This window comes from Chelmon rostratus, chromosome 15, assembly GCF_017976325.1.
Source record: "Chelmon rostratus isolate fCheRos1 chromosome 15, fCheRos1.pri, whole genome shotgun sequence".
Lineage (NCBI taxonomy): Eukaryota > Metazoa > Chordata > Actinopteri > Chaetodontiformes > Chaetodontidae > Chelmon > Chelmon rostratus.
Genome location: NC_055672.1, coordinates 450,333 through 473,492, shown reverse-complemented (window position 1 = coordinate 473,492; position 23,160 = coordinate 450,333). Strand labels below are relative to the sequence as shown.

The 23,160-nt window shown below is 48.1% G+C and overlaps 3 protein-coding genes across 10 annotated transcripts; 1 reads left to right on the top strand and 2 right to left on the bottom strand.

Annotated features, from left to right (window-relative positions):
* Window positions 1-569: 569 nt before the first annotated feature.
* Window positions 570-12,756, top strand: jmjd7 (jumonji domain containing 7). Of its 6 annotated transcripts, none has more exons than XR_006007443.1 (9): window positions 570-762; window positions 1,109-1,262; window positions 1,360-1,498; window positions 2,133-2,247; window positions 11,426-11,482; window positions 11,608-11,703; window positions 11,801-11,903; window positions 12,004-12,163; window positions 12,588-12,717. XR_006007443.1 is itself a non-coding variant. In XM_041954089.1 (9 exons), exons 1-9 carry the CDS (start codon window positions 714-716, stop codon window positions 12,674-12,676), a joined length of 936 nt encoding a protein of 311 aa, XP_041810023.1. In that variant the 5' UTR covers window positions 570-713; the 3' UTR covers window positions 12,677-12,756. The 6 variants fall into 6 exon arrangements, 5 of the variants coding, with proteins under 5 accessions (XP_041810023.1, XP_041810021.1, XP_041810020.1 ...); XM_041954089.1 differs by having other exon boundaries at window positions 11,827-11,903; window positions 12,588-12,756; XM_041954087.1 differs by having other exon boundaries at window positions 2,139-2,247; window positions 11,827-11,903; window positions 12,004-12,756.
* Window positions 1,316-10,856, bottom strand: LOC121618574. 3 transcript variants are annotated; one of them, XR_006007442.1, is made up of 15 exons: window positions 10,086-10,856; window positions 9,500-9,702; window positions 9,134-9,401; window positions 8,733-8,810; window positions 8,489-8,650; window positions 8,125-8,271; window positions 7,759-8,013; window positions 7,424-7,561; window positions 6,949-7,201; window positions 6,124-6,399; window positions 5,335-5,562; window positions 5,088-5,219; window positions 3,596-3,964; window positions 2,096-2,335; window positions 1,316-1,353 (listed from the first exon to the last, which is right to left on the bottom strand). XR_006007442.1 is itself a non-coding variant. In XM_041954085.1 (14 exons), the coding sequence occupies exons 1-13, from the start codon at window positions 10,605-10,607 to the stop codon at window positions 3,609-3,611; spliced, it is 3,018 nt and encodes a 1,005-aa protein (XP_041810019.1). In that variant the 5' UTR covers window positions 10,608-10,856; the 3' UTR covers window positions 2,603-3,255; window positions 3,596-3,608. The 3 variants fall into 3 exon arrangements, 2 of the variants coding, with proteins under 2 accessions (XP_041810019.1, XP_041810018.1); XM_041954085.1 differs by lacking the exons at window positions 1,316-1,353; window positions 2,096-2,335 and adding an exon at window positions 2,603-3,255; XM_041954084.1 differs by lacking the exons at window positions 1,316-1,353; window positions 2,096-2,335 and having other exon boundaries at window positions 2,603-3,964.
* Window positions 12,757-13,213: 457 nt separating the features above from the next.
* On the bottom strand, window positions 13,214-23,120 carry fbxo34 (F-box protein 34). Its single transcript, XM_041953905.1, has 3 exons — window positions 22,907-23,120; window positions 17,028-17,205; window positions 13,214-16,555 (listed from the first exon to the last, which is right to left on the bottom strand). The coding sequence occupies exon 3, from the start codon at window positions 16,546-16,548 to the stop codon at window positions 14,485-14,487; it is 2,064 nt and encodes a 687-aa protein (XP_041809839.1). The 5' UTR covers window positions 16,549-16,555; window positions 17,028-17,205; window positions 22,907-23,120; the 3' UTR covers window positions 13,214-14,484.
* Window positions 23,121-23,160: the final 40 nt, after the last annotated feature.

The following is a 23,160-nucleotide window of genomic DNA, read 5'->3' as shown; positions in this document are numbered from 1 at the left end:
TTACTCATGATGCAGAATGGACCATCTCAGAATGAAATATGATTGGATTATAATTATTGATGGATTAATGTGTTCATCACTTTAATGTTGGGGCTTCACACACTGCTGGGCAGTTTAATCTGTAATAAAACAGCAGATTCTATTACTTGATTATATTTTAGATTAATAGTAGTAATACAACTAAACCAAATGTAGGAACGTAAAAAGTACAGTATTTCCCCTCAAATAAAGTACAGTACCTGAGTAAATATGCTGTTACATTCCACCAGTGACAGCAGCTGAGGTTTTGTTGATCACATACTGGGAGCCTCCCACTGAGCGCTGGGAGCACTGGTGTGTTGTGGGTCTCTGCAGCCTGGAGTTAAACGTGTGCTCAAAGGCTCCTCGGCAGACAGCCGTTAGTTTCTCAGATCATCCTGTGAATTATTAGTTCTAATGTTCCTCAGGTCAGGCAGTGAAGCGCTGACTGTCGCCCGCTGCAGTTCATCCTCCGTCCAGCAGGGGGGGACCTGCTCATCTCAACGCTACAGGACCGCAGCTCCGCGCATGCGTGGCGGATGTAAACACAGCCGCATGGCGGTATGACGTTAGGAAAAGTGTAACGGCAGCAGTTTTACAAATATTATAACTGATGCTTGATCAGATACCTGACGAGATCTCTGTGACGCAGTTCCGGTTGATAATCGATCCGTTTTTGATGACGAAGAAACAAAATGGAGTCTGTGAAGAAACGGCTGACTGAGTTTTCACTGGAGGCTCACGGTGAGAGCAGTACTGCTAGTAGGTTTAGTAGTACTGATAATTATACTGGTAGTACTATAACTGTTACTGCTCCTACTGGAGCTGCTAGTATTGCTACTAATACTGCTACTAGTACAACAACTACAACTGTAATACCAGCACAATGACCTAACATTTCTAACCACTACCACCACTGCCTGGTAGTACTGGTACAGTACTACTGCCTGGAACAGTACTAGTGCCTGGTCATACCACTGCCTGGTAGTACTGGTACAGTACTACTTCCAGTCAGGCTGCTGCTGGCACTGGGGACTCAGCCTCTTTTGCTGAGTCAGCTGATCAATCACAATGATTGACTACTTTTCAGATCTGTATCTAAACCAATCAGTGCCTTACCTGGAGGAGCCACCTGACCCGCTGCAGTTTTACCGTGACTGGATTGGTCCAAACAAGCCCTGCATCATCCGCAACGCCATCAGCCATTGGCCGGCCCTGTCCAGGTGGACCCCAGAGTACCTGAGGTGAGGAAGCCCCTCCCAGCGACACCTGCATTGTTCTTCTTCTGTGGTCAGATAATTTTGATCCTCTGAGGATGATCGGGATGTTTCCTGTCTGCAGGGAGAAGGTGGGGTCAAAGGTCATCAGTGTGGCGGTGACTCCTAACGGCTACGCCGACGCCGTCAGCGGCGATCGCTTTGTGATGCCGGAGGAGAGAAGGATGAGTTTCTCCTCTGTGCTCGACGTCATCGAGGGGAAGGTGAGAGAGTATTAGTACTGCTAACTGTGTACACACAGTTAGCAGTACTACTCAGTGGTATACTGATGGTATACTGATACAGGAGACTGATGCTAGAATTCCCAGTACTGTACTGTAGAATATACAATAAATAATCAGTGTGTAGTTCTGCCTCCTCTATAAAACTACAGTACTCTGTACTCTTACATTACACACTGTAATGTAAGATAGTTCAGTACAGTGTTTTGTACTATTACACAGTAGATGAATATATAAGTAACACAGTAGGAAATAAAATGTAATATTGAAAAAAAGTAATATCGCAGCAGATACTGCACGATGTAAAAGTATGAAACATAAATCACACAGTACTGCGAACAGTATGTCTGTAAACACTGCAGCAGTTAACAGAGCTAGTACACGAGTGTGATACTAGCTGTGTACTCTTACTGCTGCTAGTACACAAGTGTGATACTAGCTGTGTACTTTTACTGCTACTAGCACACGAGTGTGATATTAGCTGTGTACTTTTACTACAGCTAGTACACGAGTGTGATACTAGCTGTGTACTCTTACTGCTGCTAGTACACGAGTGTGATACTAGCTGTGTACTCTTACTGCTGGTACTTGTCCATCAGGGCTCTGTGTGCTGCAGGTCCAGGTCTCTGGGGTCCTCTATGTTCAGAAGCAGTGCTCGAACCTCCTGGACGAGCTCCCGGAGCTCACGGACGACGTGGAGCCTCACGTTTCCTGGATGAGCGCCGCGCTCGGTGAGTTCAGACTATTCATTTCCAGTTTAATGTCCCTGGAGGACGGTCCTGCTGTCCTGCCGTCCACAGCTGGTCCTGGACCTGAAGACTGAAAACAGCCACTCAGGACACAGAACAGTGACTCTTCTGTAAATCCTCGGTGTCGCTGGTTTGAGCTTCAGGGGGGGTCCGAATACTGAGCTCAGTGAAAACCTGAAACTCGTCTCAGTGTCAAACCACGGTCTCCTATTTTTAATCAATGAAGCGTGAAAATAATCTGACGGGTCCAAGATGAACTGTAAGTTGCAGTTTTAGTAAATACAGAAACAGTATTTCCTTCTGTGTCACATGACATTTCACACCAAAACTACAAACCTGCTGAAAACCTTTTATTCATTCAGGATGTTCGAAATAAGAAATAAAAAAAACAGATCATAAGATTTACAACAAAATAAAACAACTGAGAATCTGTCAAAGAACAACGTGTCACTTCCTGTTGACGGCAGCGAAGCAGCTGATCGCATCCATCAATCGTTTCACTCCTGTTTGTGTAACTGAAACAGCCAGTTTACAAGGCAGCAAATAAAGTGTCATCTTAACTAAATGTTACAGATGAAATACTGTAGGTAATCTGTAATATGACAGAAATATTACTGTTCCTCTCTATAAAAGATAAAGTCTTTTATAAAGTATTTTATTGTGAAAACCTGCGTTTCTAATTGATCGCTCTGAACCTGAAGCAGATTCTGGAGTCTCTGTTTAGGTCAAATGTCTTCAGAGCAGTTTAACAGTTAGAATTAAATAAATCAGAAAAAGAAAAAAACAAAGGTGGAATTTCTTTATTTTACAAAATAAAAGAAAGAATCAATATAAAGACATTTTTCAAAGCGCCCATGAGTCTCACCTGCATTATAAAAAGGGGGAGGGGCTCAGTTGTGGTCATGTGACTGTTGGTCTCCGCTGAGTCGCTCGAAGCTTCACACTTTGAATTTTCTGATTTTTACGGGATCTGATTCGAGCAAATGGTTTCTGTTTTAATGAGATGCAGAATAAAGTGACTTTAATGAAATATCACTAGTTTAGTTTTGGTTGTTTTTCCTGACAGAGGCTTTCAAGGGCCGTTGGAAATCTGAAACTCCAACGATAAATTGTGCCGTTCCAGTTTCTTGCTATCGTCCTGGTGTCATTTTGGAGATGTTTTAAAGAAAACATGTTTTTCAAACCCACCGGCAGGTTGTGGGGTTCACAGGGTTTAATATCCTGTATCACCAATACACGTCTGCCCCCCCTCCTCCACAGATGTGAGCACTATAGATATCTATGCCTCATACAGGTGATGTCACGATGTCACGTGATTGGTCGTCCTCACCTGTGGGCCGCTCTCAGAGGACGGCGTCCCTCCGTCGGTCGAGCTCCTCAGATCGTCTCCTCATGCACCTCCCCATCCTCTCTGGCTGTCTCACTCTCTGTTGGTAGCTGAACTTGTCGAAGCCCTGATGTTTTCTTCCTGGTCTGAACCTGAACAGTTCGTCCTTCTTGAACTCTTCCACGAACCTGGACACGTCCTCTGTCCTCCTGCAGGATGAGGACGTGAGCCGGGACAGGTACGTGGACGCGTTCAGAGGGTTTCCTCCCGTGAAGAAGAGTCTGTCCAGGTGTTTGGCCTGAGCCCCGGCCAGCTGAGCGCTCTGCTCCACCTGCTGCGTCGTAAAGCTGCCTTTCCCGAACTCGATCACACCTGAGAGGACAGGTGACACACAACGCTCATCAGTTTCATCTGTTTGGCTTCATTAGAGGTTAAAGTCCTGTTCTGGATTGATGACGTTCTGATGTTTAAACTTAAACTAGTCGATGAGTCTAAAAGACACAAACTTTAAGACAAACGGTTCATCTGTGCGCTGTGCATTATTAACATTATCCTGAGATTTACATGTGGACATTAATAAAATAATACAGCGGAATCGATTGAACTGAACTGATCACTGTAAACTTTTTTCCTTCTATACACCCGCCATCGTTCTGCTCCTCCAGTCCAGCAGGTGGCAGTAAAACAACACGGTTGGACTCGATATGAAAAACTCTGAACCAAGCAGCACAACAAGTGAAGCCTTCAAAAACACTTACTGGGTGGTTGTGTGATTGAGCACTCATCCAGAACATCCAGAAACCAAACAGCAAGTGTACATTAAGTTCAATGCTCCTTGTAGCGATGTGGAGCTAGCTACGCTACAGTTACTGTTGTTAGCTGCAGTGTGTTTAAAGCTTGATGACTTTATTTTTCCCATCATGACTCAGTGTGGACGCAGCAGCAGCAAACAACTGGATTACTATCCTGAGCAGGTGTGAATCACTACAACAAGATCAACTGTTTACTGCTGCACCTGTAGAAGAAGAGGAGGAAGAAAAAGGAGAAGGAGGAGACAAATAAGGTGTAGAAGAAGAAAAGGGATGAGGAGGAGGACTAGGAGATGGAGGAGAAGAAGAACAAGAACAAGAGGGAGGAGGACGAGAAGTACAAGAAGAAAAATGAGGAGGAGGATGAAGAGAAGAAGCAGGAAGTAGCATTAGTAGCAGCAGCAGTTACAGTAGCGGTAGCATCAGTAGCAGCAGCAGCAGTAACAGTAGCGGTAGCATCAGTAGCAGCAGTAACAGTAGCGGTAGCATCAATAGCAGCAGCAGTAACAGTAGCGGTAGCATTAATAGCAGCAGCAGCAGTAACAGTAGCGGTAGCATTAATAGCAGTAGCATTAATAGCAGCAGCAGCATTAACAGTAGCGGTAGCATCAGGCTGATGAGCTGAGAACTCTTCAGTATAACTACAGTTTGGAGTCTCTTGATGAAACATCTGGACGTGAACTGACCTTTGAACTCGTTGATCATGAGCTCAGTCAGGAGATCCTGGCTGACGTTTCCTCCAGATGTTCCCTGAAGATTCAGCACTCGGTTCCACTTCATGTCCTGTCTGATGCGCTCCGGGTAGAACCCCTCCGTCCCTGTACGCACACGGTAACCATGACAAAAACCATGACGACAGGACTCTGGTTACAGGAGAGAGCTACTCCTGAGACCACCTGAGAGACGGACTGTGCGACCTTCTCGGACTCATACCGGTGATCATCTTGTGGCTACTGTTGAACAGCTGCAGGTGTTTTCTGGTCCACAGCAGAACCAGGTCCATCTTCCAGAAGTCCGTCATGGCGTCTCCGTCTCCCTCTTGGATGGCGTCTCGTCTGGCCATGTGGTACAGCCCCTCCCACACAACAGCCCTGGTGTAGTTAAACAGGAAGTCGTCACCGTCGGATGCCAAGGAGCAGGACTCTGAGCAGAACCACGGAGCTGGAACACATAAACCACCAAAAGCATCAGTTCAGTCCTCCAAATGTTTTCTTCCCCCAACAGAATTATTACTATTAAACTCTGAACCGTGTTTTCAACAGTCTCAATAATCCCCAACGCAACTTCAGACAAAGACTGAGCAGCAGCAGACGCTCGTTTCAAGCTTCTGTCTGCAGATTATTCAGTTATCGTCTATAAACATTCTATAAAATACAATATTCAACACAGAACATCTCAGTCAGTTCCTAAAGTTCAAGGTGGAATCTTCAAATGAGAGATTCAGTTTACTGTCACAGGATCTGAACAAACCAGAATCCAGAATAAACCTCCAGAAATCCACTCAGAGATCAGAGAGGAAGGCTGTCTGTACATTAATTAGCACACTGCTAACAGGAGATGCTAACAGCTAACACGGGTTAAAAACAGGGGGCTCGAGCTGTAACTCAACACTTTACTTCCCGTTTCTGTCGTTGAATCCTGCGTACAGAAATCAAAGCGCTCCTGAAACGGCTTCACGTTAATCATCTGAACAGGTTGTGATGAAGATGATGAAGGTCTCACTCTGTTCGGCCCGGCTCTGCTCGGCCGCCGGCAGACAGTCTCTGTGGTACCACTCGTGTCTCCTGCACTTGTCCATCAGTCCGCACTGGACCATCTGGCCCCCCCTCTGCTCCTTACAGTGGCAGTACACGTAGGTCCCATCTGCGCTGCAGTCCGGACTGCAGAACCAGTCCTCGTGTGGGTCTGAGCGGGTCTGAGCCTGAGCGCAGCCCTCATGGAACCAGATTCCTGGACACAGGTTACTGCAGCACCGCAGCAGCTGCTCGCCTGGTTTCTCTTTAATGACAAGAAGACGTGGCGTTAAAGACAGACACATCCTGTGTTGTGGCGATGAAACAACAAAACTGCCACCTGAGGGACATTTTCCACGTGTGCTGGGGCCATAAAACTTTCAACACTTTATTTATATCAAGACACTGACCCACGCACGCAGTTGAAAAACTGTGTGGCTTCCCAGCTCCTTATTCCCCACAGCTGTTACCTGTGACTCCACCCCGATTACCTGCCCACGCCCATTCGACGTGAAAACGGAAAAGTCGACATAACTCACCACACACACAGCACACGTTAAAACTGGCTACAACACCATGAGTTTTAATGTGGGGGTCAACAACCGAACCAGGACTAACTATAAAAACATGAGAATAAACCAAACCTTACATCTTCTTTCCAGTCCATCAAGGAATTATTAGATTACAGTTAGACCTTGAACCTTTCTAACTCTTCCCACGACACACTCCAGACCCCTCACTCCTCGTCCTGCCTCGCCCGAGCTGTCGTCAAACCCTCACCTGTGGGACTCTTGGCTTCCTGCGGGGCTCTTACCTTCTCTGCAGTAACAGAAGGGGAATATTTTCTTCTCCGACTCTTCATCGCGGCGACCAGCGGCAGCGGCAGCAGTGTTGATGTCTTCCTGAGGTGGAGGCATCCACACCAGGTCCACCAGTCTGTGAGCCAGATCACTGAGCCAGTCCATCTGAAGTGAGACCTGAGAGGGGTAGTCTGAGGGTCTCTGGTCCACAGAGTCCAGACCACAATCTGACACAGCAAACAGAGTCACGTACGCCGTTGTCACAAACTGTGTGGAAAATATACATAACTTTGAGTTATTTAATACCAAGACTGTGAGAGTGAAGTGCTGCTGATGCCCCCTACAGGCTGCAGTGTTCACTACAACCACAATCTGAACAAACGACAGTTAACGGGATTCATCCTCTGGGAACAGGAACGTGTGCAGAACATAAACTGGAGACAGAGCAGCATCACCATCAGTAAACCACAAAATGTGATGCAGCCTCACCGTAATGAAGTCCCACAAGTTGAGGAAGTAGTCTTTGGCCGTGTTGTTAAACGTCTTGAAGCGAAACAGCGAGATGATGTAATGAAGAGTTCCTCGAGCGTTCGCGCTCTTCTCACTGAGGAGCAGCTTTATCATATCCTGAAGTCATCAAACAACAGAGACGTACAAACTGACCGAGCTGGACGGCAGCTTCCTGCATGTAGCATTCAGGTTAGCCTAAATGCTAACTGACACCTGAACGAAACCGCACTCAAGTCAAGTAAAACAACACCCAACAAATGTATTCTCCGTATCTTTCAGCATTTGTGGGTTTGTTGCGATGAACTTTTTCTCACCTCGTGAAACAGGTGCTCCTTCTGAAACTCTTGCGGTGCTTCTACGAGCCCATCGAACTTCAGGTCAGGCTTCGGGTCTGGAGAGTCATTTTTCTGGGTTTTGTTGCAGTGCTCTGTCCTAGCGGTGCCGAGGACGTCCCCACAACACAGAATGTGGTACGGTGTCCCAGAGACCATGGGGATGTAGTCTTTAAGGCCGTACGCTGCACTAACAGAACCCTCGGTGGTGTTGGGTATCACTGCACCCAGACTCACCTGTGGAGGAACAGCAGGACCAATCAGGACAGTTCTTCTTGTCTGTCTTCCCCAGAATCAGATGAGAATGTATCATCAACACCTGAGCAGCTAGAGACAGGTTGGACTTACAGTGGTGCTCTCTTCCTTCAACAGGTTGGAGTAGGTGTGAGGAATGTGTCTCACCACTCGTCCTCTCGGTCCTTTCAGGGCCGTCAGGTTGTCGGCGATGATGCGCATCACTAAGGTTTTCATTCGCTGCCGCAACGACTCGTACGTCTACGAGAGAGAAAGATTGTGACGACGTTTCCTCTGCGATTAATATGTGTTATGATGTTTAATGGACCATTCTCAGTTTCTATATGATATCAAATTTAGTTATTAGGTTAGTTGAAACTTGGCGGCTCCACCCGAACGAGCGGCGCTGGAGGCGTTATCCTCATGGACGATGGTGGGGGTAACATCATCGTGGGTGTTTTCTGTAAAGCAGGTGCACCTGTTTGGACGGTAGGATGCTGTAAGGAGACACTTCCACTGCTTTTATCGGAGGTCCGTGCAGGTCACGAAAATTAATCCGAACTCGATGAGCAAAGCGAAACGCCCACGTGACGAAGGTGTATCCTTGTTCTGTGGCGTCGCACCTGGACACCGACGGCACCTGCAGCACAGAGACTCTCTCTTTATTAAAAGATAACAGATACGTGAAGTTTAACGTAGTTTTATGTCACAAATCATATTACCCGAACTTTCCCCCAGGTGAAGGTGTAAGCCGCCGCCTTCTTGGAGTCGTCGCTGCAGTACTGCGTCTTTCTAGTCGCCTGAAGGAACAAAGACGATGTGACACATCATGACTCTGTTCTCATCTGTGAATTTCATTTCTGTCGCAGAGCCAAACTTCCTTCTGACCACATGTTCAACTCAAATTGACAAAACATGAAACTGTAAAGATCTTCAAAGAAACAGGAAACGGACTCAAAGATCTAATCCTGGTCTAATGAGATGAGACACTCAGCTGAACTGGTCTGCACTGGATTAAAGGGCATCGACAAACCTTTGCTCAAAGTAACTTCACCTGCAGTCAAAGCACGTGGAGAAAACATGGACACTGAAACAAAGACATGAAGAGGACGAGGCTCCTCACCTGGATCTCGTCTCTCCACTGCTTCACCTGACGATCGTGCTCCTCAGCGAGTTTCTTGGCGTGGATCCTGGCAGTGGTTTTGGACTGCGAGATGCCAAGGCTGTTCATGATGGCGAAGACTTTGATGGGACAGCGGTGCCTGAGCATCTCCACGCTGAAGGCGGTCTGAATGAAGGAGGCTCTGAGCGAGCTGGTGTACAGAGGCACCGAGAGGAGGAGGCTGATCCTCCGGTCCAACATCTGCTTCACCTCCTCGTCAGTCATCCGCCTGAAACAACGAAATACTGAGTGACGTTAATCATCCTCATGGAGTTACGATGAAGAGCTTTGTAGAAACTGATCCTTAAGTTTTCCTGTTTGACCCACCGTGGTTTGTTCCCCGGGCTGTAATTCACGATCTGCTTCTGGATCTTTTTAGCGGGTGGGAACATAGATCTGAGACAGGCCACAGTCAGAGGAGCCTTCTCCTCAGCCCAGGAAGTAGTCTTATCCCAGCTGAAGGCCGACAGGTTGTCAGGGCTGAGGGTCTTCCTGTAGGGCCCCTCCAGGTCGTTGGCCATCTCTTTACGCTGCAGAGACATTTTAGATCTGCTTCACAGGTTTTAATGGACTCTCTGTTTCACGTCCTGACAACTTGCCCTCTGAGTCCTCTTGTTCTCTGTCTCCAGTCGTACCAATTATGAGCAGTAAAGGATTATTTTAATCATCAGTTAACCTGCTGATCATTTTCTCGATTGTTTGTGTCACAAAACAAACAGAAAATCGACCCATCGAACCAGTGACTGCATCTTTCAGCTCTGGTTGCGTCTGATTACAGTGTTTTGTTTTTTCAGTGAACGGTACAGGTACAGGTGCGGCAGCCAGGTGTACCTGTTCCTGATGAACCTGTGCTGGTTTCTGACTGTTGTCATTTTAACTGAGCTCTAGTCTGACGGGAATAAACGCGTCTCACCTCGTTGGAGATGATTTTTCTGCACACTTTGATCAGAGCCTCCGTGAAGCCGGACACCTGCAGCAGTCGGTTCAGAGCGGAGGTGAAGTTCTTCCTACGCAGGTGTCCACACACCTGGGACATCGGTCCGCGGTGGACGCGTCGGGCCGGCGGAGGGTCGGGCCGGGGGGAGGGCGCTGGCTCCTGCGATGCGTAGTCATGCTCGTTCAGCGTCGTTTTGAGTCTCTTTTTGAGCTTTTTCGGGGGCGTTGGTTCCCCCGGGACTGAGGGGGCAGCGCGGGCAGGAGGAGCCGGGCGGAGCGGGGGATTCGGTTCCACATAAATGCGCCTTTTACCGCATTTCTTTGTTTTCTGATAAACGTTTCGCACGCAGCCGAAACACAGAAACGCCTCTTGAGGGTTCAGATCCGGGAAAAGTTTGTGAGCGCTCTTTCTGTCGATGAGTGACAGCAGTGATTTCCGCTTGTAGCCTTTAGCTTGTCTCTGTATCGGAGCGTCACACGCGCTGCAGCGGTGCTGCATCGTAAACTCCTGCCGCTGTCACCCCTCAGCTAGCTGCGCCACCGAGCACCGAGTCGTTGCGTTTAACCGTCAAAATCTTTCTCTTCGAGCAAAAAGAGTCACCACAAACCTGCTGGATTAAGGTTCAGCTTCTAAGCGACGGTTCAGGTGGTTCCAGGTGGATGTGTAGGTGTTGTAAAAGTATTAAACTAAACTTATTCAGGTGGAGTGCGGGTGAATTTTGTTTACCTCAAAGACCGCTGTGTGAAATCAAAGATGGCGCCTAATACGAGCTATGAGCTCAGTGCTGCCGCCGGCGGCCAGGAGGGGAATTACAACATTAGTCTTGGCCTGCAGTTTATTTTAAACACTGAGCTCATGTCCGTTACTTTCTCCAATGTAATAAGAAGCCGGAAAACAACACCTAATGTAATTTAACAGTGAACTGAGTAAATATGTAACAATGCAGAAAAATATTTCAGAGACTTTATTTGCAGGAGGAGGTTGGCAGTATTTTTGTTTTGTTTCTTCTTTCAGATTTGTTTTATTCCGTTTTCTTCCTCTAGTTTAGTGTTTCTTTGTATTTGACATCAGCATTTCTACAGTCTTGGTTCCAGTCACGTATGTTTTGTGTGGCAGCAGTCACATTTCACACAGGGAAAGAAGCTGTACTTTAGTACAAATGACAATGTTTCAAACTATTAGAAACATAGATTTTATGCAATATCATCATCATTGTACAGCCAAATTTAATGATTTCTTTATGAAATGTGATGAACTGAAATGATCTTTTCCTCATCGGGATCTTTAACATAATGAATTTTTTTTTCTTCTTTTAGGAAAGTTACCAGATGCTGTCAATTTTTGGCTCGGAGAGGCGAGCGCCGTCACTTCAAGTGAGACCTGAACACAACACACATCAGATAGTGTGTGTATATAAACACATATATATATATATATATATATATACATATATATACACACACACACACGTGTTACTATGTGTGTTTTTCTGTCTCAGTGCACAAAGATCACTATGAGAATCTATTTTGTGTGATTTCTGGAGAGAAAAACTTCATCCTGCTGCCGCCCACAGACCGGCCCTTCATCCCCTACGGTAACCATAGTAACCACCCTCCATCCCCTCCAGTCGCATGAGTAACCACACTGAATGCCTCAAAGTAACCATGGTAACAGCCTTGCATGTTCTACAGTAACTAGAGTAACGTGTGTCTGTCAGGTGAGTATCAGCCGGCCGTTTACTGCCAACGTGACGACGGTGAGTTTGAGGTCATCGACCAGAGTGACTCTGAGAAGGTGCGTTCAGGTGTCTGTATTTCCTGTCCTGTAATTCTCAGTGCTCTCTCTGCTCTATGCAGAACACTGCAGTTCGCCCTGACCCCACGTGTCCCCTCAGGTCCCGTGGATCCCTCTGGACCCTCTGGACCCTGACCTGGACCGGTACCCGCAGTACCAGAGAGCTCGGCCACTGCACTGTAGCGTGAAGGCCGGAGAGATGCTGTACTTGCCGTCACTGTGGTTCCACCATGTCCGGCAGTCCCACGGCTGCATCGCAGGTACAAACACTGCACCTGAATGCACCACGGGCATAAAACTCTGGAGCTTCACGACTAAAAACTGTTCTCCGGTTCTGTTTTCTAAATCTGCATCGTTGAGCCTCATTTCACCTCCAACAGTGAGACAGAAAGGTAGAAACGTGAGTCTGCTCCGTCTCATTAGACCTCAGAGAAGAAGACAGCGTGCAGTTTCACTGTCGTCCTCCAACACATCAGCTGTGTTCTGTAACCACTACAAACCATCATCAGCTGGTTTCTGTTTTGGAGGCGGCAGCCATGTTTGTCGTCATGAAGTAAATTCATCAACAGCGACTGACGTTCTCTATCGTGAACAGTATGAGAAGAGACTCCTCTGTTCAGTGTCAGAAACCTGCTTTCAGGTGGTCGCAGTGCATTTAGCACCCGTTTCTTCTCTCTGCTGCAGTGAACTTCTGGTACGACATGGAGTACGACATCAAATACAACTACTTCCAGCTGCTGGAGACGCTGTCTGCAGTCACAGGGTCAACGTGACATCACAGCAGCTGCATGACATCATCGTGACTCAGCTGGTTTAGTGTTTGTAAGTAAATAAAGTGAAAAAAAAAAATAGACTGATGTAAAGCAACTGTAAAATAAAGTTTTGTTTAAAATCTGCAGAGACTGAAGTCATTTTTACTTAATGAAGGTTGAAGTATGATTGATATTAAAGCTCGTTAAGCTCACAATTATCTCTCATCAGCTGATGCTACACCTGGTGGACAGGTGTGGAGGACATGACGTCATGCCAACATGTACAAAAGTACTATACAAATAAAGAGGGACACACGTATTCGTCTATATGGAAGAGGACATGCAGTCCTCCTGCAGAGGACACAAGTTTTACAAAATGTTTCCAGTTAAACTGAAATAATTACTTTCTTCTAGAAGATGTAAAATAAACAGAACACCTGTCCACCAGGGGTCAGGTCCACCTGATTCTGTGTCTCGCTCTTTTTTCCTCAACAAATGAATGAAATGATCGAATCAGTCAGACGTTGGAATAAAAGACGAGAAGTCTTTTTTTTTTTAAACCCAAATGAACCAATGAGAAAGCACTTTATTCAAGCAAAATCTTTTAACAGGAACAGCCAGCAGACAGAAACCCAACACACCTTAAAAAAAACACTCAGAAGGTCAAAGGTCATTTTTTTTCTCCCCTGATATTCTTTTTTCTCTACAGTCAGTTTTAATATTGCATCGTCTCGAGACTCAAGGCCACGTTTCCTCTTTTCCTGTTGATGATTATCACTCAGCCGCTGATTGAAGGAACAAACGTCGTGAAAGAGGAGCTCATAAACTCTTTATGATTTATGTACAAATGTAAACACAAACAAGGTGCAGGTAAAGTTCATCTACTGTGGAGTCACTGTGGCTCCAAACATGGTGCCCTCTGAAGCCCCGCCTCCTCACAGGTGAGCAGAACCATTGTTTCATTATTCATTCATCTGTAAAGGTTCTGATTGGCCGATTATCTGTTTAGTCCAAGTGTCCAAATGATGAAAACTGCTCATCACATCACATCGAGCCAAACGCGAACACGCATTCTCAAACTTCGACAGAGCGACGCATCGTTTCAGTTTGAAGGAGAATAAATGAACGCGCAAGGAGTCGGCGAGTGTGTCGATCACATGATCACCTGTCCAGCTGACGAGGATGATCTGACCCTGATTGACGAAGCAGTGGTGATCGATCCACTGTTCAGACGTGAGAAATCAATCTATTATTTAATCTGCGATCTCATCGTATTCACAGTTAGAAGCTCAGCAGGGTGTTCCTTAAACACACCGTCACTCTGATGTACTGACGATGTGTTCAGGAGCACAAACTGAAGTAAAGTAGTTCGGAAACATTTTGACAGTAAACAGTGTCAGAGATAATTAAATATAACAGTTTGGTATATTGTGATTTACTTCCAGGTGTGATGTCAGCAGTGAAGCAGCCGCGGACTCTGACAGTCATAGAAGAAGAAGAAGAGTCCTGGCTGGGACTCTTCCTCCCTCCGACTGCTGCCCGTCACCAACGAGACGCTGTCAACGAGATGCTGTTAACGAGCTGACTGATGACACGTCAGCGAGCGCCAGGCAGCGGCGGACGAGGCTGACGTGACGATGAGGTGATGGCTGTGAGGAGACGTTTGAGCGGCAGGGGGCGCCACAGGTCAAGATTCACCAACAACACAAGTTAAAAACATCTTTCAGATGAACCGAATATTTGTTTCCCTTTAAACTGGATTCAGACTTTTCTGTTTTAAATAAAACCTGTTCGATGTTCCTCAGAATCAGCGACCCCCGAACCCGCTCTCAGTCGTCTTCGCGGCTCCTCCGGTAGATCGGCACATTGATGCTGTGGAACGCCGGCACCCAGCGGTTGTCATGGAGACCCACGTTGCAGCCGGGAGCGTCCCTGTGGGCGCCGTGACAACACATCCAGTATCCGGGCCCGTACGGCAGCGCCTGGCAGTACGGCTTGTGGTGCCAGCGGCACAGCGACACGTCGCCGCGGCCGTACCGCTTCTTGCACTGTTTGCAGGGGTCGTCGCGGTAACGGGGGTCAGATACCCACAGCGAGTCGGCAGGCCGCACACCGTAGTTGTCGATGACGAACTTGAAGTAGTGGCAGGTGCACTTGAGCGCGGCGAGGCTCTGCGTCGGCAGCAGCAGGAAGATCTTCACCAGCAGGTGATGCGGCAGCACGGCCAGGTAAGGCTGCGGCTCCAGCAGCTGCTGCAGCCGCTGACGCATCTCCAGGAAGTCCTGTGACACAGACGCACGCCGGCTCACAGGCACTACGGCAGAGAAGGGAGTCGCACCGCCGACCTCCTCCTCCTGAGCTCTGTCAGCCTTTCTCCTCCTCCTCTTCCTCTCTGATTGGCTGCCAGAGTCAGAGTGATCAGGAGGGGGGCAGGGCTGAGGGGGGGCAGACTCTGGGTCTAAGGTCAGTCTGTGGCAAGAGGGATGTGGTTCTGAGTCTGTAGGGGGAGGGGAGGAGTCAGCAGGAGGGGGAGACAGGAACAACAAGCCGGGCAGAGGCTCCGCCTCCTCAGATTGAGGGTTCTGTGTGAGGGGCGGGGTCTGTGTCTCCAGACCTCCACCCTCCTGGCCCTTGACTGCAGCCTCACCTGAGGGAGTGGGGAGGGGTGTGGTCAGGCCAGGTGAGGGGGGCGTGGTCAGAACTGAGGCAGAGGACTCTGTGCTGGGTATTCCTGAGCAGATGATTGGCTCGCTGCTCGCACTCTGAGCTCCTTGCAGTGATGGTGAAGATGATGATGTCATTGGAGATGGTGATGAAGATTGGCAGGGGGCTGAGATCTGGTCCCTGGTAGCTAGCAGGACTCGTCCCACCGTCCTCCTCAGGCTGTTGCTCCTTGACAGATCTCCCTCCGTCCTCCTCCTCAGACATTCAGACTCCAGCCTGGCCACCATGTCTGACACCTTGATGCTCTCTGGCTCCTCCCCTCTGATGTCCGACCCCTCGTTCACCTCGGGGGGCAGAGCTCTGGACAGCGTGATGGTGGTGGAGCTCCTCTGGAGGGCGAGCAGAGGTTTGGAGTCCGGCTGCTGCTCGCTGACTCTCTGCTCCAGGAACGCCACCATCTCCACCACTGACACCTTTTGCTCCTCCTCCACCACCGCCGTCACCACCTCACCTCCGCTCCGCCCGTCCCCCGACCGCTGAGTCGGGTCTGGGCGCCGTGGGGACTCTTTGTGGGTGTGCTGCTGTATATTCAGGACCTGGGTCCTCTGGTCCTGCTGGAGGTTCTGGCTGTTTCCTGACCTGCGGCGCCGCTTGGCACTGCTGTTTTCCTCCCAGCTTCCCTTTGCCTTCACAGCCCGTAGCATCCCCGTCATGGCGGCGTGGTTCGCACACACTGCCGGCGTCCTTTCTCGATTGCTAGAGCCATTGGTCGAGATGCGCTCCCTGTCCCCAGCGCCATCTGTCCGCCCCCCATCTGAAGCAAAGATGGCAATCTTCTCACGGACATGTCCAGGCTTGATGACGGTCCAGATGTCCAGCGGGGCATCGGCGTCCACCGCCGTGGTCTGGTACAGACTGAGCGTGTCGTTCTCGTAGCTTGGCGGAGGAGGGAGGAGCTGCAGGGTGGTGTTTGGCAACGCCTTCAGCCAGAGCGACGCCACGCTGCTGCCGCCATTGCTTGCTGTGCCGCTGCAGCGGAACGTGTTGGCGGAGATGACGCTGAGCGGGAGGCGGCTGCTGCTAATGTTGCCATGGTTACTGCTGCAGGTCCTCCGCAGGGCCCCCTGCTGGCTCACAAACAGACTGCTCTGCTGGGACAACGTCTGAACACCAACGGCATCCAAACGCAACTCTGAGCGCACAAGCTTAGGATACGACTTCAGGTGCATGATGGTCCTGAGAGAGAGACAGACAGAGACAGAGTGAGAGACAGCCAGAGAGACAAAATTAATAGCAGCTAATTTAACATGTTCCAGTCGCAGCTCAATCAACAGATATAACTAAGTCTCTAGCGCCATCATTAGGTTTTTTATGACCAAATACCTGCAAAACTTTTCCCATCAGCCTAAACTGTTGGTCATTTAAGTGTTTCATGATAATTTGCAAATGTTAACATGCTAACATGCTAAACGAAGATGTCCAACAGGGTAAAAATAATATTTGCATTGGCGTGTTAGCATTGTCACTGTGCACATGTTAGCACGCTGATGTTAGCATTTAAGTTGTTTCATGGTGTTTCAGAGTGTTTCGGGCTGTTTCAGGATGTTTCAGGTTGTTTCAGAGTGTTTCAGAGTGTTTCAGGGTGCTTCAGAGTGTTTCAGGATGTTTCAGCATGTCAGTCACACCTCATCACTACCTGTAGCTTTACCTCCAGACTGCGTGCTGATTGGCTGGCGGTGTTGGGGGCACGGTCCTGGTTCGAGTGACGGCTCCTGTGATCCTTCAGGTTCACATCTCTCAGGCATTCATGGTGACTCCTCCCACAAAGGAAACAAAATCAAACCGTGACCAAAATGTGTCCTCTGGCTCCTCCCCCTGAAGACACACTGCAGGAAAACACACACACACACACACACACACACATTAACAAATCTGTAGCTGGTCCAGATTTTGTGGAAAACACATAGAAACCATTCACAGGAACCAATCAGGACACAGCACTGTTGCATGCTGGGACGTGTTCCAACACGCAGTGAATCTACACCTCAGACAACAGGAAGTCTTCTCATTTACTCATTTCTAGTCCGGTTTTTAATGCACTGATTAAACATGCTTTAAAAACAGGCACGCAGACAGACAGCAGAGCTTCATCTCATGAAGAACAAATTTACAGGATTCAAACTTCAGACACATAAAGACGTTTAAACTGTGACGTTCAGAGAAATTCACTGAAGAGAGAAATCCAACCCGAGACTGTGTGTTCCTGTTACTGTGTGTGTGTGTGTGTGTGTGTGTGTGTGTGTGTGTGTGTGTGTGTGTGTGTGTGCCACCCAGCTAATCAGCTGATCGAGCTCTCTCTGTAGGGGTCGATGGGTCTGGGACGCCCACGCTGTGTGATAACTACACATGACTCTGTACTGGTGTGGGTGTGTTGCCACTGGTTACCAGTGGGGAGTTGACCCCTGGAGCAGCCGGCCCAGTCTGCAGCACATTATTCTGCTACATGCTACAAGCTACCCTTCCTGCTGTGGACGCCAGTATTTGACAGTAGAGGAACTATCCAGATCCTTGGCTGCAGTGAAAGTACTAAAACCACACTGTGAAAATACTCCACCAGAGTACCAGTCCTGCATTCAAAACCTGACTGAAGTAACAGTATGTGAGTATTATTAAAGTCAGAGTGTTGGTGTATCAGTAAAATGTTCCTGTCAGTGTTTCTCATCATCTCTGATGTTTGTGGATTAATATTCCTGCTGCATTAATGTGGATGCTGCATTTTACTGCTGTAGATGTTTCAGCGTGAAGCAAAGAACAACAAAAAGTCAATGAAGTACTGGAGGGCTCCTTCAGTTGGCTCATTTGGAAGATGTCACCACGTTCCTCCGTTCACCAGTGAACCATCACTGAGCTGCCTGAACAGAAGTCAGCACAGATCAAAGTCACCAGCAGGAACACTGAGCGAGTGGCTGGAGAACCACGGCGACGGTGCACGGCGAGGGCCAATCAAAGAATCACCGACAGTCACACGCTGCATGCAAAGCAAACCACGTTCGGTCATCTTAGGTGCAGCAGTGATGACGGTTTGGAGTCATGTGGGTCTGTTTCAGCAACCCACCGATGACATCACACATTTTATCTGCTGACACAGCTTTTGACTTGAACTTGGTGAGTGGCGGCAGCTAATTTTGGACACTGCATTAGGATGTCTTCACACACATACACGTCTTTAGGATTTGTCATTTGAGTGCTTAACTCCACCCGTTTGGCTCCACCTGAGCATTGAAATAAACTCTACAGAGTGAGATTATACCATCTGAACGCTGACAACCTCTGACCTCCCACTGACTCACACTATCGTCCAATCACGCTTAAGATTAATATATGTAATAAATGTATAAAAACAGGAGGAGTGTGGCAGGTGCATCATGGGAAATGTAGGCTCCAGTGTCTCTGGAGTCAAAGTCAGGATATCTTTACCTCTGCGGCTCAGATCTGGACTGTTCTGGTTTTAAATTGTCTGTCACAAGAAGAACAACTTTATGGAGGAGAGGAGAGAACAAGCAGCTGTCTGAGTCATGTGACTGTGTTTACAGCCCTGTGTGATCTGTGATTGGCCGGAGTGAAATAGCAGCAGTAGCCTCAGTTGCTCTATTAAACAGTCTGGAACTTGTTTCAGCCTGTTCACCCAGACGACCACACCCTCCACTACCCAAACCACAAGGCATGCTGGGAAAACACCAAAATGCTGTGTGTGTTTGTGTGTGTGGAGAGAGGGGGGGGCACAGCTACTTTAAACACACACACACACACACACACACACACACACACACACACACACACACACACAGTCCAGATGTGTGCAGTCTGTGTGCAGGTGAGTCCTGGCTGGAGTCACAGCGTCAGTCTCACCTGTGCTTGCTTTGTTTTGTCTTGCAGAGCCTGAAAGCTGTGACTGAACTGAGACCAGTATGAATGCTGTGTCTGAGGAGACGGTGGTCCAGGCTCGCCGGCGATGTTCTGAGATCAGCGTTCAGTGAGCCGACAGAAATAAAAAGAGGACGTGCACGTTCACATGGAGAGAGAACGTAAAGCAGTGAAGTCCTGTGACAACACAGAGCATGTTTCCCCACGTTGGCCCCCACAGTCCTGAATCTGCAGGTGAGCTGAATGTTAACAGGTAGAAGAGTCAACAACACATTTCTCATTGTTGGAAACAATAACAAATCTGGAAGTAAAAGAGAGCGGGAAGAGGAGGAACACGACAAAACAAAATCCAGAGGTTCACTGAGAAGTTCTGCTCTGCTGTCGGCCAACAGAATCTCTTCATGGACTTTAAACTAAACGTTAACATCAACGGACAGAAAACAGATGAACGGAGCAGATCCTGTGGTCTGCTTTGAAGTTCATTAGAGCAGTTTTACGAATGTTTTCTCGGATATTTTCATGTTATTTGCTGCTAAAAGTTGAGTTATTCATTGTGTAAGTTAGAGGTGATAAGAACATAAAGAAAAGGAGGAAGCAACGACCTTCTTCTTCTTCCAGTTTAGATTTTTCTTAAACTGCGTTCTCAGCGGCTGCTATATTTGAGGTTTGTCCTTTCCTTTATCGGCAAAAATGGAGAATAACAGAACATCAGAGGTTCTGCTAAACAATGCATCATTTACTTATTTGAGTGTAGAACGATTTTCCAGACGGCGCTTCAAGGAGGAACGTGTGTTTGGGTTTGAATCCTCAGTAAACGGTGTGTTTACAGCCTGACAGCTGGTTGCTTCATCACAGGTCAAAGTTCAAAGTACAGCGACAAAACTATTTACAGGAACAGCTACCAATCACGGATCAGATCAATCAATCAAACAAGACGTCTGAACTGGCGGCCTCGACAGGAAGTGATCAGAAAATACAGGAAGTGGGACGAGAGGTTTGGGAGGAGGAAATGAGTCGGTCAGTTAGAGTCCCGTTCAAGAGGCCTGAACACAGTGTGGCGTCCCGCTGTGGACAGACAGACAGCAGCTGAAAGACAACAGATCTACTGTGTATCTACATATATGACAAAGAAAAGCTTCTCAGAGTCCAGACCGCGGACATCGATGGTGGATTAATCTGCCGACCCCTGGCAACGAGCCAGGTTCACTCTGAAGTCATCCATTACTACTTCAAACCATTTCTCAGCCAGTTCACCCTCTGGAACAGACCGACGTCCCGAGACCAGTATCACACATCACTCCAAGACTACAGCACCCGGTCCCGGCTTCACTGCAGCGTGGCATCAATCTCTGATCAGCTGATCACACGTTGAGGTCTGAGAGTCCAGACGTCACCACATCACAGAACCAGAAGCAGATCTGGTAATGTCTGGGTCTGGATATTCCTCCCCGGCAGGATCAGCACTCACCAGTGGACGCTTCGGGCGGAGACTCTGTTCTGGCTCAGTTTGAGGACTGAACCTGAAGGTGAGCTCCGCCTGCTCAGCGTCCTGCTGTGACCGGACTGCAGAGACGTCAGCCTGCAGACCGACGAGGCATCAGACCTGCAGTCCATCTGCAGGGCCGAGTCCAGGGGGGCTGCAGATGACCAACAGTCCAAAACTCAAAGAGACTCAGTTCACTGACTGACAACCGAGAAAAATGTGACACACTGAAGACACCGCCAGCAGAGCTTCTCTCTCGACGATTAATCAATCACTGAAACAGCCGATGATCGATTCACTGACTGATCGTTCTGGTCGTGTTCGGTGAAAGCAAACACAAACATGGACACACTACTCTACTGTAGTGCTCCAACAGAAACCAAGATGTTGTGGAGTGTGAACACCAGGTCCAGGTTTCTGATGTACCTGTTACACAGAAAAAAAGGGCCACCATCTGGACGATTAGGCAGCTCTCACACATCATTTTCAGCGATGGGGCCGAGTTTCATGTTTCCAGCTCATTAGAGCCGCAGCACAAGACAACAAATAATGACGATAATAAAAACCGGCACAGACACGACAGGGTTCTGCAGCTTCAGGAGCTGGAACCCTAACTCCACCGGTTACAGAAGGGACACCAGGAGGCAAACACACTGTCATCCTGTAGACGGGGAGACAAACATCCAGGTTCCTGAAGCTCACTGAAGATCACTCGTACTTCTACTGAGCAATAAAATCACGTCAGACGTGTTCGGTGAATCTGAGAAACACAGCTCAGCGATCTGAGACTGCTGGGTGATTAGTGAATTACTCAACAGACAGGAACGAATCACAAAGGATCGTGAAAACCGGTGGATCGTTGAGGCACTTAGTGAGTCCAGTATCTGCTGCGTCTGTTTCGGACTCGAGGAGCGTCGATGCTCGCTCTGAGCCGTGATGCTGGATGAGTTTGTGGTGTGATGAGTCTTTCCTCCATTTAAATGTCAACAACAGCTGATTCAGGAAGTCGCCACCGAGCCCACTGCCGGCTGTGAGGTGAGGATATCAGTGACGTAGGAACCGTTCCTGATAACAGACTGTGTTTGAATCCACTCTTTTAATGTCTTTACTGAGATGATGAATCTATTTTACAGGAGTCTCACTGGCCGAGCTTCGGTCACTTTAACAGACAGGTCCTTCGGGGGGGCTGAAGTTACAGCGGCCTGTTTCGGTTACTGCCCTCAGGTCGCTGAGGTACCTGTGCAGAGGAATAAAGGACTCCACGTCTCCTTAATCCAGGTTCTATTGGTATACTTGATGGAAGTCAGTAATCTGGTTGCACTGTTCGCACTATGCTGGTAACATGTGGCACACGAGCACTCTTACATATATTTGGTATGAATTTCCGTTTCCATTTACTAGTAATGTGAATTAAGGTTGCTGTTGTTGTCATCTAATATTCTCTCATCATAGGAACACTTGCTGGATAAAAAAATCCCCCACTGGAACAATACAGATAACCTTGAACCCATTTTAATCATAAACGCAGGTTAGCAGTCCCCCAGACAGAAGCAGGGAGATCAGTTAACTAGTCCTCTACTAGTAACCGTGTTAACCAGCTCTACTAACCTACAGCTGCAGCTCAGAGCAGGAAAACAAACTGCAGACTGAACCAGTTCAGGCCCACAGAGAGAGACTGGCAGACAGCTGCAGTCTGAAGCTAACAGCTCGGCTAGCTAACGTAGCATAGCTCTGACAGCTGCTGTAAACTTCAGTCCGGATCACAAACAACGTCCGAGGCCTTCCACACAGCGAATATCAGCGATAATTAGCAGGAAAGACACCTCAAACCGACGCTACAGTCCGCTCGGTTTACCAGAAGAGACGGATGAACATTCTGCTAACAGACAAACCAGTCTGTCACCACAGCTGACTTCCCAGATAAGTTACCAACTTTGCTAGCCATAGCGCTAACTAGCATGCTACTAGCTGCGGCAGTCTGAAGCCATGATACACCTGGCTAACTGACTAGCCTAGCCTCTGTGGCTAAGGAAAACAGTGTGTCGACATTTGAACGGAACAAAGGTTATTTTAGAACAAATCTGACAGTGTTTCCCCCGGTTTGTTTTCACACAAACACACACGGTTTTAGCATAAGAAGCTAACAGACAGACGGAGAAGAGGCCGGGGGTCAAACTAACCTGAGGGAGGAAATCTCTCCGTCTCTGTCCGCTGGAGAAAAAAGCTGCTGGCAGCGACGAAAAACACTCAGTTCCTCTTTTCCCGGTTTGTCCCGTTATGTCTTAAAACCTTCCACTGTCGCCTCTTTCTGCTCGCTGATTAAATGTTGCTTTAAAATGTTACATCGCGGTTTAAACGGAGCACCGCTCCTGCTGAACCTGTACGCTCCTCTAAGCTAACATCTACGGACCGAGCAGAGCGACGTCAGCTGGAG